The 17,532-nt window shown below is 35.3% G+C and overlaps 2 protein-coding genes across 3 annotated transcripts in view; one reads left to right on the top strand and one right to left on the bottom strand.

Moving 5' to 3' along the window:
• Window positions 1-17,019, top strand: part of LOC138699751 (claspin-like) — a 37,109-nt gene extending 20,090 nt beyond the window's left edge. For both annotated transcript variants that reach the window (XM_069825866.1, XM_069825867.1), the window contains exons 8-17: window positions 818-981; window positions 1,862-2,006; window positions 3,592-3,766; window positions 4,174-4,265; window positions 5,724-6,018; window positions 10,702-10,823; window positions 12,137-12,267; window positions 13,084-13,269; window positions 14,281-14,463; window positions 16,715-17,019. In XM_069825866.1, coding sequence (XP_069681967.1) covers window positions 818-981; window positions 1,862-2,006; window positions 3,592-3,766; window positions 4,174-4,265; window positions 5,724-6,018; window positions 10,702-10,823; window positions 12,137-12,267; window positions 13,084-13,269; window positions 14,281-14,463; window positions 16,715-16,822 — 1,601 coding nt within the window. In that variant the 3' untranslated portion in view covers window positions 16,823-17,019. The remainder of the gene's footprint in view (window positions 1-817; window positions 982-1,861; window positions 2,007-3,591; window positions 3,767-4,173; window positions 4,266-5,723; window positions 6,019-10,701; window positions 10,824-12,136; window positions 12,268-13,083; window positions 13,270-14,280; window positions 14,464-16,714) is intronic.
• Window positions 6,403-9,180, bottom strand: LOC138699752 (tigger transposable element-derived protein 4-like). The gene is made up of 2 exons (XM_069825868.1): window positions 8,962-9,180; window positions 6,403-8,736 (listed from the first exon to the last, which is right to left on the bottom strand). Exon 2 carries the CDS (start codon window positions 8,733-8,735, stop codon window positions 6,789-6,791), a length of 1,947 nt encoding a protein of 648 aa, XP_069681969.1. The 5' UTR covers window position 8,736; window positions 8,962-9,180; the 3' UTR covers window positions 6,403-6,788.
• Window positions 17,020-17,532: the final 513 nt, after the last annotated feature.

Here is a 17,532-nt window from a genome sequence, read left to right on the forward strand (position 1 = left end):
AAAGTATAAAATAAAATTTAAAATCATATAGCCTAGGGCTCACGGAACCGCGGAACATACTTTGAGAAATGCTGCTCTATGGCAATTCAGCAATTGTCCAGACTGAACGAAGAATGGTCTAGTGTGTACTTACATAGCCATCACCATCAGAGATAATAGCGATACTGGTAACCACGATTAGAGTCTCCATTATTATAACCAGTAAAGACCCCTGCAATGGCATAGGATAATGTTTTCAGCACATGTAATATGCTGCTGTGCCACATGCTGCAACTGCCGTGCCGGTCTGAGCAGACCTAAGAGGCGTGGTTATAAGCACTAGGGAGCTCTCAGTTCAGGACGTGAGACATGGGCAGTAGCTGATGTATGTATCAGTAACATAAACTCATAGTAAGTTGCATCTGTAGGATGAGTTTTATTATTAGGAAAAATATGCCTTATGAGTCGTCAATCTATTTTCAGGATAATAAAAATGTGATATTTCTGTAATATTTTATGGATTGTTTCAAATCATTGCTTTTTTCCCCAGGAGAAATGACATTTAATTTCGATATTGTATGCTTACTGTTAAATGATGAGTAGGCCTATATAGCCTTCAGTAGTCACAGAATAACGAGCTGTTTTGAGAATGTTCTCTGGAGTTAAAAATAGATTCAGCTGGAAGTCGGGCAGAATAGTGAAGTAACTTTACTGCAATCAGAATAGTTTTTTTGTTGTAATTATTTTTTTTTTTTTTCATATAGATTCTTACAAGCCAAATTTTATGTCATAATTGTATATTTTATTTATAACAGCTTATTATATTTTTTTTACCCAGGTGAGCTGGACTTGGCAATGATCCCACCATACCAGCCCTTTGACATGAGAAAGAGGCAAGCGACTCCTAGTGTGGATGCAGAAGACAACCGCAAGTCACGTATTCTGGACCTCATCTCTCCAGTTTCCAACTTGCCATCTCTGAGAAGCACGCCTTCTACACAGGTTAGGATTGTCTATCTATTGTGTGAATAGATTGTAGAGAAACCCGAACATGGCATCCCTGCTCTCAGTTAATCCACTTGCAGATTGGTTGCACAGAGAACTTGCTATCAGTGATACACAGTGCAATATTGATAATTCGACACAGAACATTATGAAACTTCGAAATACAAAGCAACTTTCACATTAGTCCTACTTTTGCAGTGTTGTCGCATTTAGCACCTTTACTTTTTTTTTTTTCTGATGAGACCGAACTAAGAGGGTAAATTGCAACATAGCCTACAAATAAAGACTACATGCAGACATGACAGTGGGCTGTCAAGGAAGAGGAAGAGATTACTGATTAGTTGAATATTTGTTTTGATTGGCCAATACAGTGCTGCTTTACCATTTCCTCTGTGGAATGAATAAGGTTAACATCTGAACTAAGAAAGGAATCTACTCACTTTGTTGCCGTATGTTAATAATGAAAATGTACAGCTTATATCCCTATGAACTTTCGTAGGTATCCTTCATGACATAATCATGTGCGTTTGTAATTTTGTTGGTTGTTACTATATTTACTGTAAAAATAGCTGCAGTGATGAAATTAAAAATTTTATAAGAGATATTGACCCTTGTACTACTGATGAAAGTCACAAGAACTTACCACTAAAATAATAATAATAATAATAATAATAATAATAATAATAATAATAATAATAATACTAATAATAGTAACAACAACAACAACAACAATAATAATAATAATAATAATAATAATAATAATAATAATAATAATAATAATAATAATAATAATAATCCGCTTGATTTTCCATTGATTGATTCCAAATGTTAATTGTTTAGACGTACTAGTAGTTGTAAATTTTATATTATGCTGCAGTCTGAATACCCATCCCCTCTGACGGCTCGTACACTGAATGGCACGTCCAGCAGTACGGCTAAAAAATTGTTTACTGAAGCAGAGCCAATGAACACACAAGACAACATGGACGAACTTCTGGGACTCTGCTCAGGACAGTTCACAGGTTAGTGTCAGTTGTATTAGTTTTGCAAACTGATGCATCTGTTGATAATGCTGTATAAAATTTCTGAAGCAAGTTAAGCTTATTCTGTATTCAACAAGCTATATGTTAATTTTAAATTGATATCTGATTTTAATTCACTCGGTAATTTTCTATTTTGTACAATATGCAAAAGTCAGTTGTCACATTGTAGCTTAAGATTGCCTCTATAATCCCTCCTGAATGGTCTCTCTCCGGCCTGTATCTCCAGTCTTCGTTTCTTCCAAGTCTCATTTCTGAAGTTTTAAATTCATGTTGTTACAAAGTCTGGATACCTGTTACCTAGCATTCAAAATCTTCCTTTTGTACGTCTTCATTTCCGAGACCATTTTAACTTTTTAATAGAGTTATGTTGTTGTTGTTTTCTAATGCCAGGCGTTTGACAATAAAGTCATTTGACCTCTTGCACTCCAATATTTTTCAAAGATATTATCCTGGTCAGCCACTGAAGCACAGATTTTGAGGTGTTCCGAATCCATTTCTTGGTTTGAGTTGCACAATGGGCAGTTAGGGGACTGATATATTCCAATTCTATGCAGGTATTTGGCTAAACAATCATGGCCTGTTGCCAATCTAAATGCAGCTACAGACGATTTTCGTGGTAAATCGGGAATTAACTGTGGATTATGATGCAGAGAGTTCCATTTTTTCCCTTGAGATTGTATTATCAAATTTTGTTTGTTGAAGTTTAAGTATGTAGATTTAATAAATCTTTTCACAGAGTAATACGTAGATTTAGTAACAGGTCTGTAAGTAGCAGTGCTGCCCTTCTTTGCTAAAGCATCCGCATTCTCATTTCCCAGGATTCCACAATGGGATGGTATCCATTGGAATACAATTCTTTTATTGAGTGATATTAATTGAGAGAACATTTTAGTTATTTCTGCTGTTTGAGATGAAGGTGTGTGTTTAGAGACTATTGATAGAATAGCTGCTTTGGAGTCTGACAATATAACTGCATTCTTAAATTTATTGATGTGGCATAGAAGATTCCTGAGACTTTCACTTATTGCAATGATTTCTCCATCAAAACTTGTTGTTCCGTATCCAAGATGGACAATATTATTGGAATGTAAGATGGCATTAAAGCCAAGAGGATTAGCAAACAAATAACAATATAGAGCTATTGGGATCAATAGCAAGCGAATCTTCAAACTTGGATATTAGTTCACTTACATGAGAACCATTCAAGGTCAGGTAACTGGATTTTAATGATAATACATATTTTAATTAATTTTGGATTATTAAGAAATGTGGTGATTCATTTGTTTTGCTTTTTCTTGTTTATGAAATATAATGAGTTGAAATATTGATTCTAATTCATGCTGCTTCATGTATGTTACTTGGATTCTTATAAATACTGGGTCATGATCCATACCACAGTTTTCTCATTAATCTACTATTTTTTTGTCATAAATTTGCATTAATTCAGTACTCTTAATGAAAATAAAAATTTGTTTTGAGATACAGTAATGTTTTTCTGTTTTGGGCTAAGAACTTATCAGTACTGTCTCGTTTATCTGTCTTCCACCTTTTCCTTCTCATACAGGAAGTATTGGTCGCCTAGTGGACCCTTCAATGGATGTGAATCACAAAGGCTTGGAAGATGAATTACTAGGTCTTTGCTCGGGAAAGTTCAACACCCAGCCTGTGAATTTGCACAGCCTCGAGCAGGATGAAGGGCTGACTCAGCCAAACACACAACATACAGAGAGCCCATCAAAGTTAGTATCAGTTTTTGTACTAAAAAGGCCTGCACAGTACTGTCTCAATCTACAGTACCATAATAAATACGCAAATACTCTGCGCCATCAAATAATCCATACACCCTAATTTTAGGAGAGTAAATAAGAAAAGTGTTTGAAAGTGAAGCGGTACCAACTTATTTAAAATCCTCTACTTGCTCTAGCTATTATTTTAAACTCATAGTCTTTTTTTTTTAAGATATGTATATCATTAATACCGTTTTGTGTGTGTGTGTGTGTGTGTGTGTGTGTGTGCGTGCGCGCGCGTGCGCTATGAAAATTAATATTTCTCTTTTTCTGTTTTATTGTAAAGTAAAATTGTTTCATCTTTTGACTTATTTACATTTTCATACTCTTGAGATTCTCTATGTATGTACTGTTTACAGATCAAAACAAGTGCAGCCTTTTACAGATGATGAGGAAGATGAAGTGGTGGAAACCAGAGTTCAGAAGAGGCACAAAAGACTGGACTTCTCAGGTAAACAACTACTGCAAAAATCTATGTAAAGACCACAAAGGGAAAAACACTAGAGGAGAGGGATTCGATCTGGTGCTGTGGATTGTATTTTGTACTATTCACTTTGTTTCCTGTCTTCATTAATTCTGTTTCACATATGCTCATACATTGTTCTGCCAAGAAGTATTATTGTATAATGATGCAGGAAGACATCTTGAAAAATGTTTTCTCCTCTGGAGAAAGCATTTTCACTATTTTATCTCGTAAGATCTAGAAAATTTATTTAATAGATAATGTCTTTCGTGGTGGCTGCTGATAGATGCATATTTTAAACAAAACAAGATTGAAATTCAGAAAATAATGCATCTTTACTGCATTTAAAAATGATCTGAAATGGTGTCTATGGTTATTTAAATTTTACTCTTGGCCAATACTTAAGTACTCTGCTTTAACAGGTTCTTTGTTTTAAAATATTTGCGAAATAAAATGTTACATATGAGTATGAACCTTTTAAATTAACAACTTATCATAAAGTTGTGATACAATTGACAATATGCTAAATGTTAAAAATATCTGAAACTGTTTCATATGAAATAATTAGGTCAGTATGAAATTTGTCCTATAGAAAATTTGAAATAATTTGCATTATATGGTTAACTACTTTGTGAATTTCAGTTCATTTAACAATAAATTATAAAATTATATCTTGGAACAGGATGCATTTCAAACCCATCCTGTGCACATTCACTGCACTCACGTCAGTTGTCTTGCTTAATCGACTGTTTACACAATATCCTGCAACATTAATAGCATATATCAGTAAATTAACTACCTTCATTTTGTTTGTTGCTATTGGTTTCCGTGTTCCTCCACATCTTTGACAATTTTAAGTTTTTCGGTACAAGTAAAGAATCACAATCTTATACCTTCAACGGTACTCATTTTCAGAATTGAAAATATAAGACGCACAAACTATACACTTATCACACTTGAACTTGATTCTGACACATGTACTGCTAATTGAAACGTCATTTAACAATGTTAACAATTGAAATATCCACGCGGAAAGATGATGACTTGTGCTGCCACCTTAGGAGTTGCACAAGAGGAAAATTGGACAATGTCGCCAACTTCATTTTGAATAAGCCGCACACCCGTATTTTTTACTTGTATATTTCGAAAGAAAAGTGCGCTAGATATTTGAGAAAATATGGTAATTGGAATGTTACTGTTCCATTGACTTGATAGGCACAATCTGTCTCAATGCTGAAAACCTGGCAAACAAGTGGGGTGTTCGTATTTTATATACTCCTGTTAGCTGTGACAGGAATAGGCAAGATTAAAAGATGGCGAAATATTCGTGTATTGTGTCTGAAAAAAGCATGTGAAATGTCTTTGTGCACATTATTATGTATGATCTCGTGTCAGTTTTGTACTGTCACAAGCAATATGTTAGTCACTTAGATTATGTTCTCCTAGATGAATCAGATGACGAAGATGCTGGAAGTGATGTGACTGCCGAAGTTGAAGATGAAGATGAAGAACCAAAGCTCGTGGATTATGACTCAGAGGAGAATGAGATAATTAAGCCAGCACATGAGCCAAAGAAACGGTCAGCAGCAGAGTTCTTCGAAGATGAGGCAGAGCTCTCAGAATCTGAGTGGGGCAGTGAAGACGAGGATGAGCAGGACCTTGATACTCTAGAGTTCGAGGAAGGTGATGCTGAGAATCTGGACCAACGCAAAGTGAAGGCACAGCTCGACAAAATACATATGTGAGAGAGTTGCATGTTCATCTTCTGCTTGCATGTATTGCTTATGTATGTAACATGGATTAATGCTGTCCTTGCTCGATGGCCTACTAATCTTCAGCCACATGTAGATAGAGGTGGCTGTTTGTTTAATCAACTGTCTGAACTTCATAATTGATACCAAGACCCCATAATAGTGAAAGATATCTTGAAGGAATATAAAGCATTTTCACTAAAAAATAAATAAAAGGAAGCTTGTAAAATATTAATAAGCATTTATCTTCTAGTTACTAAGGTAGTCAACTAGGCTAGTGAAAAAAGAGTGAAATTATCAAGAAACTGTGATTATATATTACAGTTGTGGAGGTTTCGAAAAGAACTGGTCATTTCCAAAATAGTATAAGGGAGCCTGGGGAGGTTTGACCCATTATTTTTATTTTATTTTTATTTCCAAAAATAAATTTCCTTAGAGGTGATGAAAACATACCATTAGATAGACTAAGATCTCAGACATATATGGTAAATTACAGAACAGCCTATTCTTAATGTATTAAATTTCATATATGTTTTTTAATTATACTACTTTCTGGGTCAAACCTCCCCGCATAAGGGAGGTTTGGCCCACATGTTGGGAGGTTTGACCCAAGCCTACAAAACAGTACAAGTCTGCAATATTTAAATAAATTAGGAACATGAATACAAAGAACACTATTTCTAACAAAAGTACCAAACACAAATATTATAAAAATATAGAAAATAGTGAAAGTTCCACTGAGAAATAGCACTGTTTTCACTTAACGCACATTTAAATTAATAAATCTCACTGAGAACCTAAGTTTTGAAGACATTCTTTCAGTTCCATCTTGAAAAACTGGTTTTGGAAGAATTTTCATATCTTCAAATGGCACATAACTAGTGTCTTCAACATCAGGATACACAAAGCAGTCTGACCCGAATCGGTAGCGCCGCATGAATTTCACTTTACACTCATATTCTCTGATCTGTATAACTTTTCCAACATAATGGCATGCTGTCGACTTGGTGCAGAACTTAACCAAGACGAAATCACCACTTTTAGCAGACATCACTCCCCAATCTTCATTATTCACCTCCTCGCAGTCGTCATCATCAGTTATATTTTCAGAAGCCTCGTCCTCATCAGCCGTAGGAGTAAAGTGAGATTCTCTTCTCTTTTTCCTCTCCTTTTCAATTGATACAGAGTCCTCACAGTCATTAGGAAATATTTTCCTAATAGTTTTGGAAGGAAGGGTAGCCTGATTTCTCTTCCTATTGACGCGTTCTTCGTACTCTTTCTCAATAGCTGCTTTGACAGGTGTGTCTGTCAACACACGACTAACAACCCTTTTGCGGCCATTTTTACTTTTCTTTGGACCAGCTTTCGGGAAAGGTCTTACTTGTTCTGGTGAAATTCCACTACAACTTGGCTGGGTAATCAGTGTTGGATGGGGTTCTTTGCTTATGGCTGCTGCATCTTCACTGGCAGGACTTGGTCGATAAGTTACATATGAGCTCATAAAATCAGTAGAATTGAAAATAGTGGAATCAAATGGCCAGATCCCAGTGCATTTAAAGCCACTGATTATATTGGCAGGAGTGAAAGAAACAGGAAATGCATTTCCAACAAATTTTGGGATCTGGTAGATAGTTGCAGTCTCTCCTGGATGAGTGGTCATGAAGTCATCAATAGCTTGATTGTAAACAGTTTTGAAGGGCCCAAATACAGTTCTATCAAGTGGTTGAGTTTTATGGCTTGTGTGGGGTGGCAATGTTATTAGTGTGATACCATTGTCCTTAGCGATCTGAAGTGTCTGTGGTGTTACGTGAGATTCATGGTTGTCTAAGATGACAAGCACAGGACGTTCTTTAGAGCACTTTGTGTGTTTGATAAAGTGTTCCCAGTAATGAACAAAGGTCTCTCCAGTCATCCACCCACTTGGACTAACACCAGCACAAGAACCCACAGGAGCACCATCAATCATTTTATCATTTAATCTCTGTCTTGGATAGACAAAGAATGGTGGAACAGCATTTCCTGTTGCACTTACTGCACAGCAAAGTGTAACAAGTGTCCCCCTCTCAGCGGATGTCATTTTTGAGACCTGTTTTTCCCCTTTTGGTGCAATTACCTTGCCAGGTTTCTGTACATTTGTTACCCCAGTTTCATCCAGATTGTAAATTGATTCTGGGCCAAATTTATTGGTGTGATACACAGAACGAAGATTCTGGAAGAACTCGCCTACACTTGTTGGGTTAAAGGCTGTCCCTCTCCCTAGACTTTTTCCCTGGGGATTCCGCAGTGACAGTCTTGGGTGACGATGCATGAATCCTCTCTCCCAATCATAACTGGCTTGATTGTTTCTCTTCCAATTATCACCGATTGGTTTACCTCTAGCGACTGCATATTCATAAGCAAATCTTCGCAACTCTTTAGGAGTAAGACCATAATTCAACCTAGCTGCTGTTAGAAGGTACTTTTCTAAATCATTTTCCTCTTCTGAACTAAAAATCTGAGAGCTGTTGTGGTCTGCCTTGAAAGCTGTTTCATTTCCTTCCTTTACTTTAGTAACATACCTCCCTAAAGTCTTCCTATCAACTTCATATTCAACTGCAGCTGCTCGAATGCTCACATTATCATCGAGGACACGCTTTACAGCAGCTTTCATTACTCCTGGATCTACTTTCTTCCTTGGATTTTCAGTAGGTTTCCACTTGAAAGGCATCCTATTAAGAAATAAAAAAAATGTTATGAAATCACACACCATAACATGGGTCACACCTCCCTGCAATTTTGGGTCAAACCTCCCTCATGGGACTTTTTGTATATACTAAAATATTTATATACTTAATAATAAAGAAAACTACACAATAAATATATGAAATTGAACCTAAAAGGATGTAGAATCAAATGTAACTATCACTATTACCATTAAGATTGCAATTACTTACTTGGATTCTTATAAACAAGAGCATCAAACCAACATCAGCAAGCAACAAATCAAACAGGAAGTAGAATCTCAGCTGTTCTTGGTTTCACTGCCTTGATGAGCATAAATATTACCTCTGACATTAAAAGCAAAGAGAACCATGACAAATAGCAGAGATAAAAATGGCGGGATTTCAAATTATAGAGATGGGTCAAACCTCCCCTATGGTCAAACCTCCCCAGTCTCCCTTATTTATCAGGAATTACAAAAAACTGTATCGAACCTTCACTTTACCCCAAAGTGAACGACGATTTTGTGTTGTACATGTTACGTCCGTTGTTGTAATGGTTTCAATAATCATGATCTTAGTCATTTTCTGTGCATTTTACAGACAAAAGTATTTAGGAAATATCCGGTTTTGTTTGGAAATAAGAGGAAAATGTTCATTTTTATTCAAAAAAAGCTATTTGACATTTATGACAGCAAAACATACACATCTCCCTAGATATCCCTCACTTTCATTCAACTATATCATGGAAAAATGAATATAGTACAACATTTCTACAATAATTTTAATTAGCAGTAAAATATTATCACTCTTGCACATAGAAGTGGAAATGACCGATTTTGAATGGATTGGTAATTGCAACACTTAAAATGTTAGAAATGTCTGTTTTTGATACAAGAAAAGACCATGAAAATATTGGCATTAGTATGATATGAAATTATCCGATTTTGATTGAAAATACTGATTTTACCATACTGTTACTCATGGAAATGGCCGAGTTAGAATAAAAATAGTAACATACTCAGAAAGATGCCTCTCTAAACATACTGAAACCGTAAACTCATTTTTTGTTTTCGGTGGAAATGGCCGGTTTTGTTTGCAACCTCCACAGTTATAGATTATGTCACATATTGAATAATTTTGGGAGGCTGCATTTTGAAAACGGTCGTCTAGAAGGCACTGTACTGTTGAATGTGATGGACACTAATTCACACTCACCTGAGGTTGATGAATTTTAACAATGATAAAGAAAGTCATTTTCTTATTAAGGAAAATAAAGCTGTGAAGTTTTTATTAAAGATTTATGGCATTGAAAGAGATTTATCCCTGAATAAACAATTTGATTGATTCTCATTGCTAAGTGTTTGACGTAAGTGACTCTTCTCGATAGTCTCTGCTTTGTAGATATCAGTTTTGAACCGTTCATCTCATGCATGTATGTTGGTTAATATTCTTGCACATAGAATGCTGTGGACCACAATTGCTATTATTGTGTCATCTATTACCAAATGTTTCTAGCAGAGTATTGTTAGGCCTTATTATAAATTTTTTTCGTTTATTCATCTTATTGCATATGCAATAAACTTTCACGTGCAGTGAATCCGTTACATGAATCCAATACTTTATTTTCTAATTTAGAACCTCCAAAGAAGATCCTTGAGTTAAAAGGGCTCTAAGTAAAGTTACTGGCTGATAGTTCCTGAACCAAGTGTCCTGTTTTTTATGGACAAATGTTTAGGTAGAGCTGTGAGACTGCAAAGGTTTCAAATGTTCAGATCAGAAAAACAGGGATGAGATCCTAGCTTTTTTGCCTAAGTTCTGAAAGACTTCTGTAAGATCATTAGAACTTATATTGAAAATGTAGAACTAAGTTACATGTCTAGGGACGTAAAAATTCTGACAGACTGAATGCATATAGATAGCTGTACCTCATTTCAAATGTAATATAATGCCTAACATGGATTGATGCATCAGGCGTCGACTGCTTGATGAAGACCGACGTGAAGTACGCATGCTGCAGGAGTTACTGCTGGAGGATGGGGAGCTGCACTCAGAAGGTGGAGGACGGGAGCGAAAATTTCGTTGGAAAAATATCAGTAAGTTTCCATTGTTTTATATTCACTTGTATTTATCTTCCCTCTTACAATATAATAGGAGATGTCTGAAGAACTACAATATAACAGACATTTAATAACTGGTTTTCTTTGTATTACTTCTATTGCTGATAATGTGTTTCAACAACACAGTGTTTTGAGGATTAGGGTTGTCTTAGATCATCATCATGTCAGAGTCAACCTGGTTGGCGAGTTGGTATAGTGCTGGCCTTCTATGCCCAAGGTTGCGGGTTCGATCCCAGGCCAGGTCGATGGCATTAAAGTGTGCTTAAATGCGACAGGCTCATGTCAGTAGATTTACTGGCATGTAAAAGAACTCCTGCGTGACAAAATTCTGGCACATCCGGCGACGCTGATATAACCTCTGCAGTTGCGAGTGTCGTTAAATAAAACATAACATTTTTTCAACATTCTTCATGTCAGAGAGTTGAACCTACTCAATGAAACCATTGAAACTGGTTGTGCCAATATGTTATCTGATCATTATTTAAAAATTCCACATAAAAAGGATTATGATAGATTATATTGTATTAATGAGAAGCATGGAAAAGTTACTAGTATGGTGTACTTTTGTTCAGATGTATAAATTGGACATAGTACAATGAAAACGCATCTGCTTCCCATTAAAACTATAATAGATTTTATTCATTTCTGTATACTATGATATTATACAGGATGTTTCAGAACTCAACTGAAGAAATTTATCTGGTTATAAAGGGGTAGTAGACAAGCAATTTTAGATAGGAAAGCCAGGGGTCTCTGAAGAAAAATATCTGAGTTATCAGTTGTTAAAATTGATTACATTTGATACTCATAATCCAGCATGAAAATGAAATAGGGATATTGAATGATATGGGATGGTTTCGAACCTTATTAGAGATTGGATGAAGCCTGTTAAGAACTAATAAACCGTGATTTAAAAATTTAGCTTTCACAGAATCTGTAAAATTGTCGCCTTACAAAGGGACAATATGCCAATGGATCTCAAGCCAAAAGGTAATACATTCGAGATTTTTAATCCAAATACCTCAATCAGTGACGTACTGACCCAAAAAATACTTCATGCCATAATGTGCAAGTTTGATTCCGCAAATCCATAGCTTCCTATTACTTACCTAGGACTTCTCCACAACCCCTTAAATTTCTTCAGTTGAATTTTGAAACGCCCAGTATAACCAAGGCCTGTTCCTAGGACTGCATTAGTTAAATAGTTGAACTTGATTACATTTTTTTTTTTTCTTTTTAATTCTGCAAGCTTTATGTCCTGTACCCTGCATTATTGTTTTGTCTTCCAGATAATGTAGATGATAATGATCTGCAACGTCGTGATTCAGATAATGAAGGCAATGAGGACGTTGAGAATGAAGATGAGGAGACCTGGCGTCGTCTGAGACACGAACGTGAAATGTTCCTGCAACAACATAAGGTTCATGTTCTTGTTTGGTTGCAGAACAGCATGTATTCTTCAACTTTTTGCTACTTATTTTCATTTCCAAGGATGAAAATTATTTTACAATGTACAGTAGTAATATTCATTCATAGTGTTCTGCCTAAGGGTAGCTCTTTCACTGCAAACCCAGCATTCTCCAGTCTTCTCTATTTTCTGCCATCCTCTTAATCTCCGCATATGATCCATATCTTAATGTGCATCCTTCAGAAGGCAGTGATCCAGCCAATAATTCTTTTTCCTCTTTCTGATCAGTTTCATCATTATTCTTTCTTTATCCACTCTTTCCAACACAGCTTCATTTCTTATTCTGTCTGTCCATCTCACATGCTCCATCCTTCTCCATATCCACATTTCAAATGCCTCTAGTCACTTCTCTTCACTTCATCGTAACGCCCATGTTTCTGTCCCATACAATGCTACACTCCACATAAAGCTCTTCACTAATCTCTCTCTTAGTTCTTTCTCCAGAGGTTCGCAGAAGATGCTCCTTTTTCCATTGAAAGCTTCCTTTGATATTGCTAGCAATAATAATAGTCTGGTATTACTTGACTTGATGCCATTTATGATCAGGCTTCTTAATTCATTATTGCTAATTCAACTTCTTTTGCTTTTATTTTATTAATTTTGCTGCACTGTAATGTTCCTGTTCTGTGGTGGTTGATTTCGTAATGTCCCAAAGAAAATTGTTACAATAAATTGTTAATTAAGTGAAAAATAATATTTGGAATAATTTTATATGCAATTAGCAATTATAGAACAACCGGATTTACTATAAATGAATGAAATTTGCAGATGAAAGCTGGAACTGAGACTGAGGATGTTTTGAGTGAGACGTCAGACAGCCAACTGATCAAACTGGGCCGAGCTGCCCTCAAAAGGATTAATTCACAAGACAAGTCTGAACGACTACCCCCTGTCAAGCGAACAGTCTCAGATCCCCTAGTGTCACCTGATCCTAAACATCCATTCAAATTACTGGTGAGTTACACACATTCACTACTGCACTATTTTGTTCCAACCTGTGGAATAGAGCATGATCTACATAGTTCTCAACAGTTTGTTAATCATGTTCTACATAGAAGAGTAACGTTTCTATGGGTGAACATCATGGAAATGCTTATCCATGCTTTTACTTGTTGAAACTGAAGTTTATCAGATTTACACTATCCAAGCCAATGGCACTACATCTCATTCTTGAGTCTTGGCCTCCCAAAGCTTTTGCCTCCATGCTGCTCTATTTTGCGCGCCAGTTTTCAGTTTCTAATATGAAGCAGGCTGGCAGCATCTTTCTTTATTGGCCTACCAGCTCTACAGGTTCCAAAAAAAATTGCTCTCAATGTTTTCTTTGGAATACGGTCAAGTCCTACAGTTTAAGTTTTATATAAGTGATTATTGGACTCTTTTTACATTTCGTACAATTCAGTATTGTGACTTATCCTCCATTGACCATTGGTGTTTACCGGTCCAAATATTTTTCTCAGTATTTTCCGCTCAAATCTGAGTAGAATTTCCTCTAACTCTTTAGTGAGGCACCATGTTTCGCATCCATAGGAGAGGACTGTTCGTACTAATATCTTGTAAAGCTTTAGTTTGACTAAGGTATAAACATCTTTACTTTTCATTAATTTATATATTTATATAATGAATAGTATGCTTTATTCGCTAATGTTAGTCTTCTATGAATTTCAATTTTTTAAACATTGTTGTTAATAATACATGAGCCTGGATAGATAAAATTGTTAATCATCTTAATCCCAGGTTCGCCAATGATTATTTGATTGTCTACTTAATTTTTGTACTGGTCTGAATCATAGATTGTGTTTTATTAATATTAATTTCCAGTCCTATATCTCTTGGAGCCTCTTTTAAGATTTACAGTATGGAAACTATAAACTTTTGTTTATGTTTGAACATTTCGCATAATTTTTTATATCTCATAAAATGTTATACAAGACTAACGCAGTTTCGCTGTTGAATTTTTTTAAATAGACAAAACGTGGCTCCTTCTTAGCTCGAGGTGAGAATGCATTAGCAAGGATTGCTGAGATCACCCAGAATTCTTCTGGAGGCCCTGTTGTGGGTCCAAAGAACACTCGCAATTTTGTATTTGCAACACTGAGTCCAGAGAAGGTGGTAGAAAAATGCACTGTAGTAGAGGAAGTCTCTATAAAGGTGAGTGAAATGAACAGACTCTTTGTAAACACACTGAGTCCAGAAAAGGTGGTAGAAAAATGCACTGTAGTAGAGGAAGTCTCTATAAAGGTGAGTGAAATGAACAGATTCTTTGTAAACACACTGAGTCCAGAGAAGGTGGTACAACAATGGACTGTAGTAGAGGAAGTCTCTATAAAGGTGAGTGAAATGAACAGACTCTTTGTAAACACTTGACGAAGTTCTCGAAATTGTAGCTCTGGCAGTTGAGTGTGTAGGAATTGTTTGCAGGTACTTTGTCCTTTAACTTGTCAAATATGTAAATCTTTCAAGAATTTGAAGTCTGAAAACCATGGAGGCTACTCAATCACATGATCATTGATAACTCTTCTTAGTTTGCACATAAAAATATTGATAGTATGCGCAATCAGATTATCTTATGTAAAATAATTGTACGTCTTCTTTTTTAGTATTAGCTCTTCGAAAATTTACATACCGGTCAGATTTGATAGTTTATAGAAAGGAAGAGGGCTTGTGAATTTTCAGCACCTGTTATGACTGTTTACATGTTGCAGTTTCGTCAGAGAAAAATAACATTTCTGAGTCGAAAACTCCATCATACATGGATTACAATAAGTTCTGAAAACAATGTCTCGATTTGATAATATCGTCACTATAATTATTTTGTATGGTTCCTTTCCAAAGCTCATATAAGACTGATGTTACAGTTATTGATAAGAAGTGGCAACGTCATATTACTTGAAGAGACACTATACCTACAGTCAATTGAAGACCTTACCGGAATAAGGGTATAGCAACAAATCTACAATACAAGTTTCGTGAGAGAAGAAAATAATTTCAGGGGCACATTTCGTTAGACCTATATTTACTAGCAGAATCATTTGACTAATCATGGATACAAGTTTATTCGGCTATTGGATGCTATCATTTATTATAAATAAAAGCTTCAAAATACTTTTTCCTCCCTAAGTAATATACTCGTATTTCATTATTTTGATATTATATCGTTTTCCAGGGAGGTTTTAAATTGTATTCACCCACAGTGAATTACAATGTACAATAGAATCCTCTTTTAACGAATCTGTGGATTACTTTTTTTTTTCCTTAAATTGGGGATTTTCATAAAATGGGAAGGAAAGGCTAAAATAACTAGTATTAACATGTGTGTTATATACGAAACATTATAATTATATATAATTAGGCCTACAATAATTATTATTTACAATACATTTCATTGTAATGTTTTTTAACTGTTCAAATGGTGAGGCACGAATGTTTTTTCGTTTAGTTGAACCCAAACCACACAAACTCGGCATTGAAAATTTCTTCTTTCTTCTTCATTATTTCCCATAATGAAGTAGTTGACAAACCATGCCATATGCGATAGTGTTATTTGAGGATTAACCTCGACATTCCTTATTATTTTCACTTTCTGTCTGATAATTAATTTCTTCTGTTTAGTCGCCATTATATATATAAAAATTAATAATAATAATAATAATAATAATAATAATAATAATAATAATAATAATAATAATAATAAACAAAACTTGGAAGCAGGATCCCCACAACTCGCGAGAACAAAGCAAGCAAAGCAACCACTCTGAAAGTAACGCAAAGCAAGACCATAAAGAACTATATAGAATAATGCTGCCATGTGGTGCTGCTTTACTATCAATTGAGATGCACTATTGAATATGCTAGTACTATTGATTATTGAAAGTCGATTCAATATTTCGGGCTTCATTATCACAAAATCCACTTGAAAAGTATTCTTTAAAAGCAGAATTTTCCTGAAACTGGGTTCCTTAAAAGCGCGATTTAATTACATTATTCTTATGATAATTTGACTGGGACTTCACAGAGTATTCCTTAAAAATGGAAATGTTAAAACGGGGTTTTACTGTATGAATTTCTTGTACTCTGAGAATGTTGATGATTTTGTTATCTTAAGCACATCCTCTATTATTAATATCTAGAGTTGTTGATTATAGGCAAAGACATTTTAAACATGGCACAAACCATGGCCTTCTTAGCTTATTGGTAAATCTACCTCTGCCAGTGCGACACTACAACATATGTTCTGAAATGTTATCCTTTAAGTACCTGTACGTCATTTGTGATTATTATAAAACTATAAATTTAAATTCATCTGTAATATGCTTTCTTTTTGCACATTAATCCCATTTAATATACTTTTTTATGTAGCAGATGGAAAGAGGAAGTATGAAAGTAACTTTTTGTATTGCAGGTCAAGAAAAGAAAGCAAGACCTAGGAGTGACGCCACCCATTGTCAAGAAGCTCCGTCTCTCAGATGAACATTCAAGAGGGCGGAGGTTGCTCGACCTCTTGACTTGATTAAGCTCTATCATCTACAAATTTGTTTAATTATATTCATATTTTTCACTTTCGAATTGAAAATATCATTGGAAAGTAGCTATTTTATAACGAAACTTGTTAAAATTGCTGTATAGTGTTTATAGAATGAAATATAATAAAAGACAATAGTTTGGTTTCTGTGATGTTGAATAAAGTTAAGCAACAGTGAGATGTCACTTCACTTTTCTCCTTTATCAGTTGTATGATCTTTATTCTTCCAGTCATTAAGTAAGCATATATGGAAATGGCCAACTGAGATTTTCTTAACTCTATTGGTCTGCCACAGAGTCGAATTATCTTTCTGACAGGGAAGGGAGAATTTTATTCATTAGCTCTGATGATAAGAGTGAATGCCAGTTTGGGGTTTCCCCGAAAATTTTGAGTTTAACCTACTACCCGTGTCTCATTTCCTGAGCTGAGAACTCTCTAGTGCTGATAGCCATGCCTCTTAGGTCTGCTTGGATCATCATGGTAGCTGCAGTGTGCAGCACACTAGCATATTACATGTTCTGAAAACATTATCCTATGGCATTGCAGGGGTCTTTACTGTTTATAATACTGGAGAGACTAATCGTGATTATCACTATCACTATTATCTCTCATGACGATTTCCGAAAATGTATGTCTACACTAGGCAGCATTTCTCAAAGTATGTTGCTGGGGTTCCGTGATTTTAAATTTTATTTTAT

This window comes from Periplaneta americana, chromosome 5 (assembly GCF_040183065.1).
Source record: "Periplaneta americana isolate PAMFEO1 chromosome 5, P.americana_PAMFEO1_priV1, whole genome shotgun sequence".
Taxonomy (NCBI): domain Eukaryota; kingdom Metazoa; phylum Arthropoda; class Insecta; order Blattodea; family Blattidae; genus Periplaneta; species Periplaneta americana.

What these genes read in the sequence shown, in the direction of transcription:
- LOC138699752 (XM_069825868.1), bottom strand. Translation starts at nt 8,735, where the DNA reads ATGCCTTTCAAGTGGAAACCTACTGAAAATCCAAGGAAGAAAGTAGAT.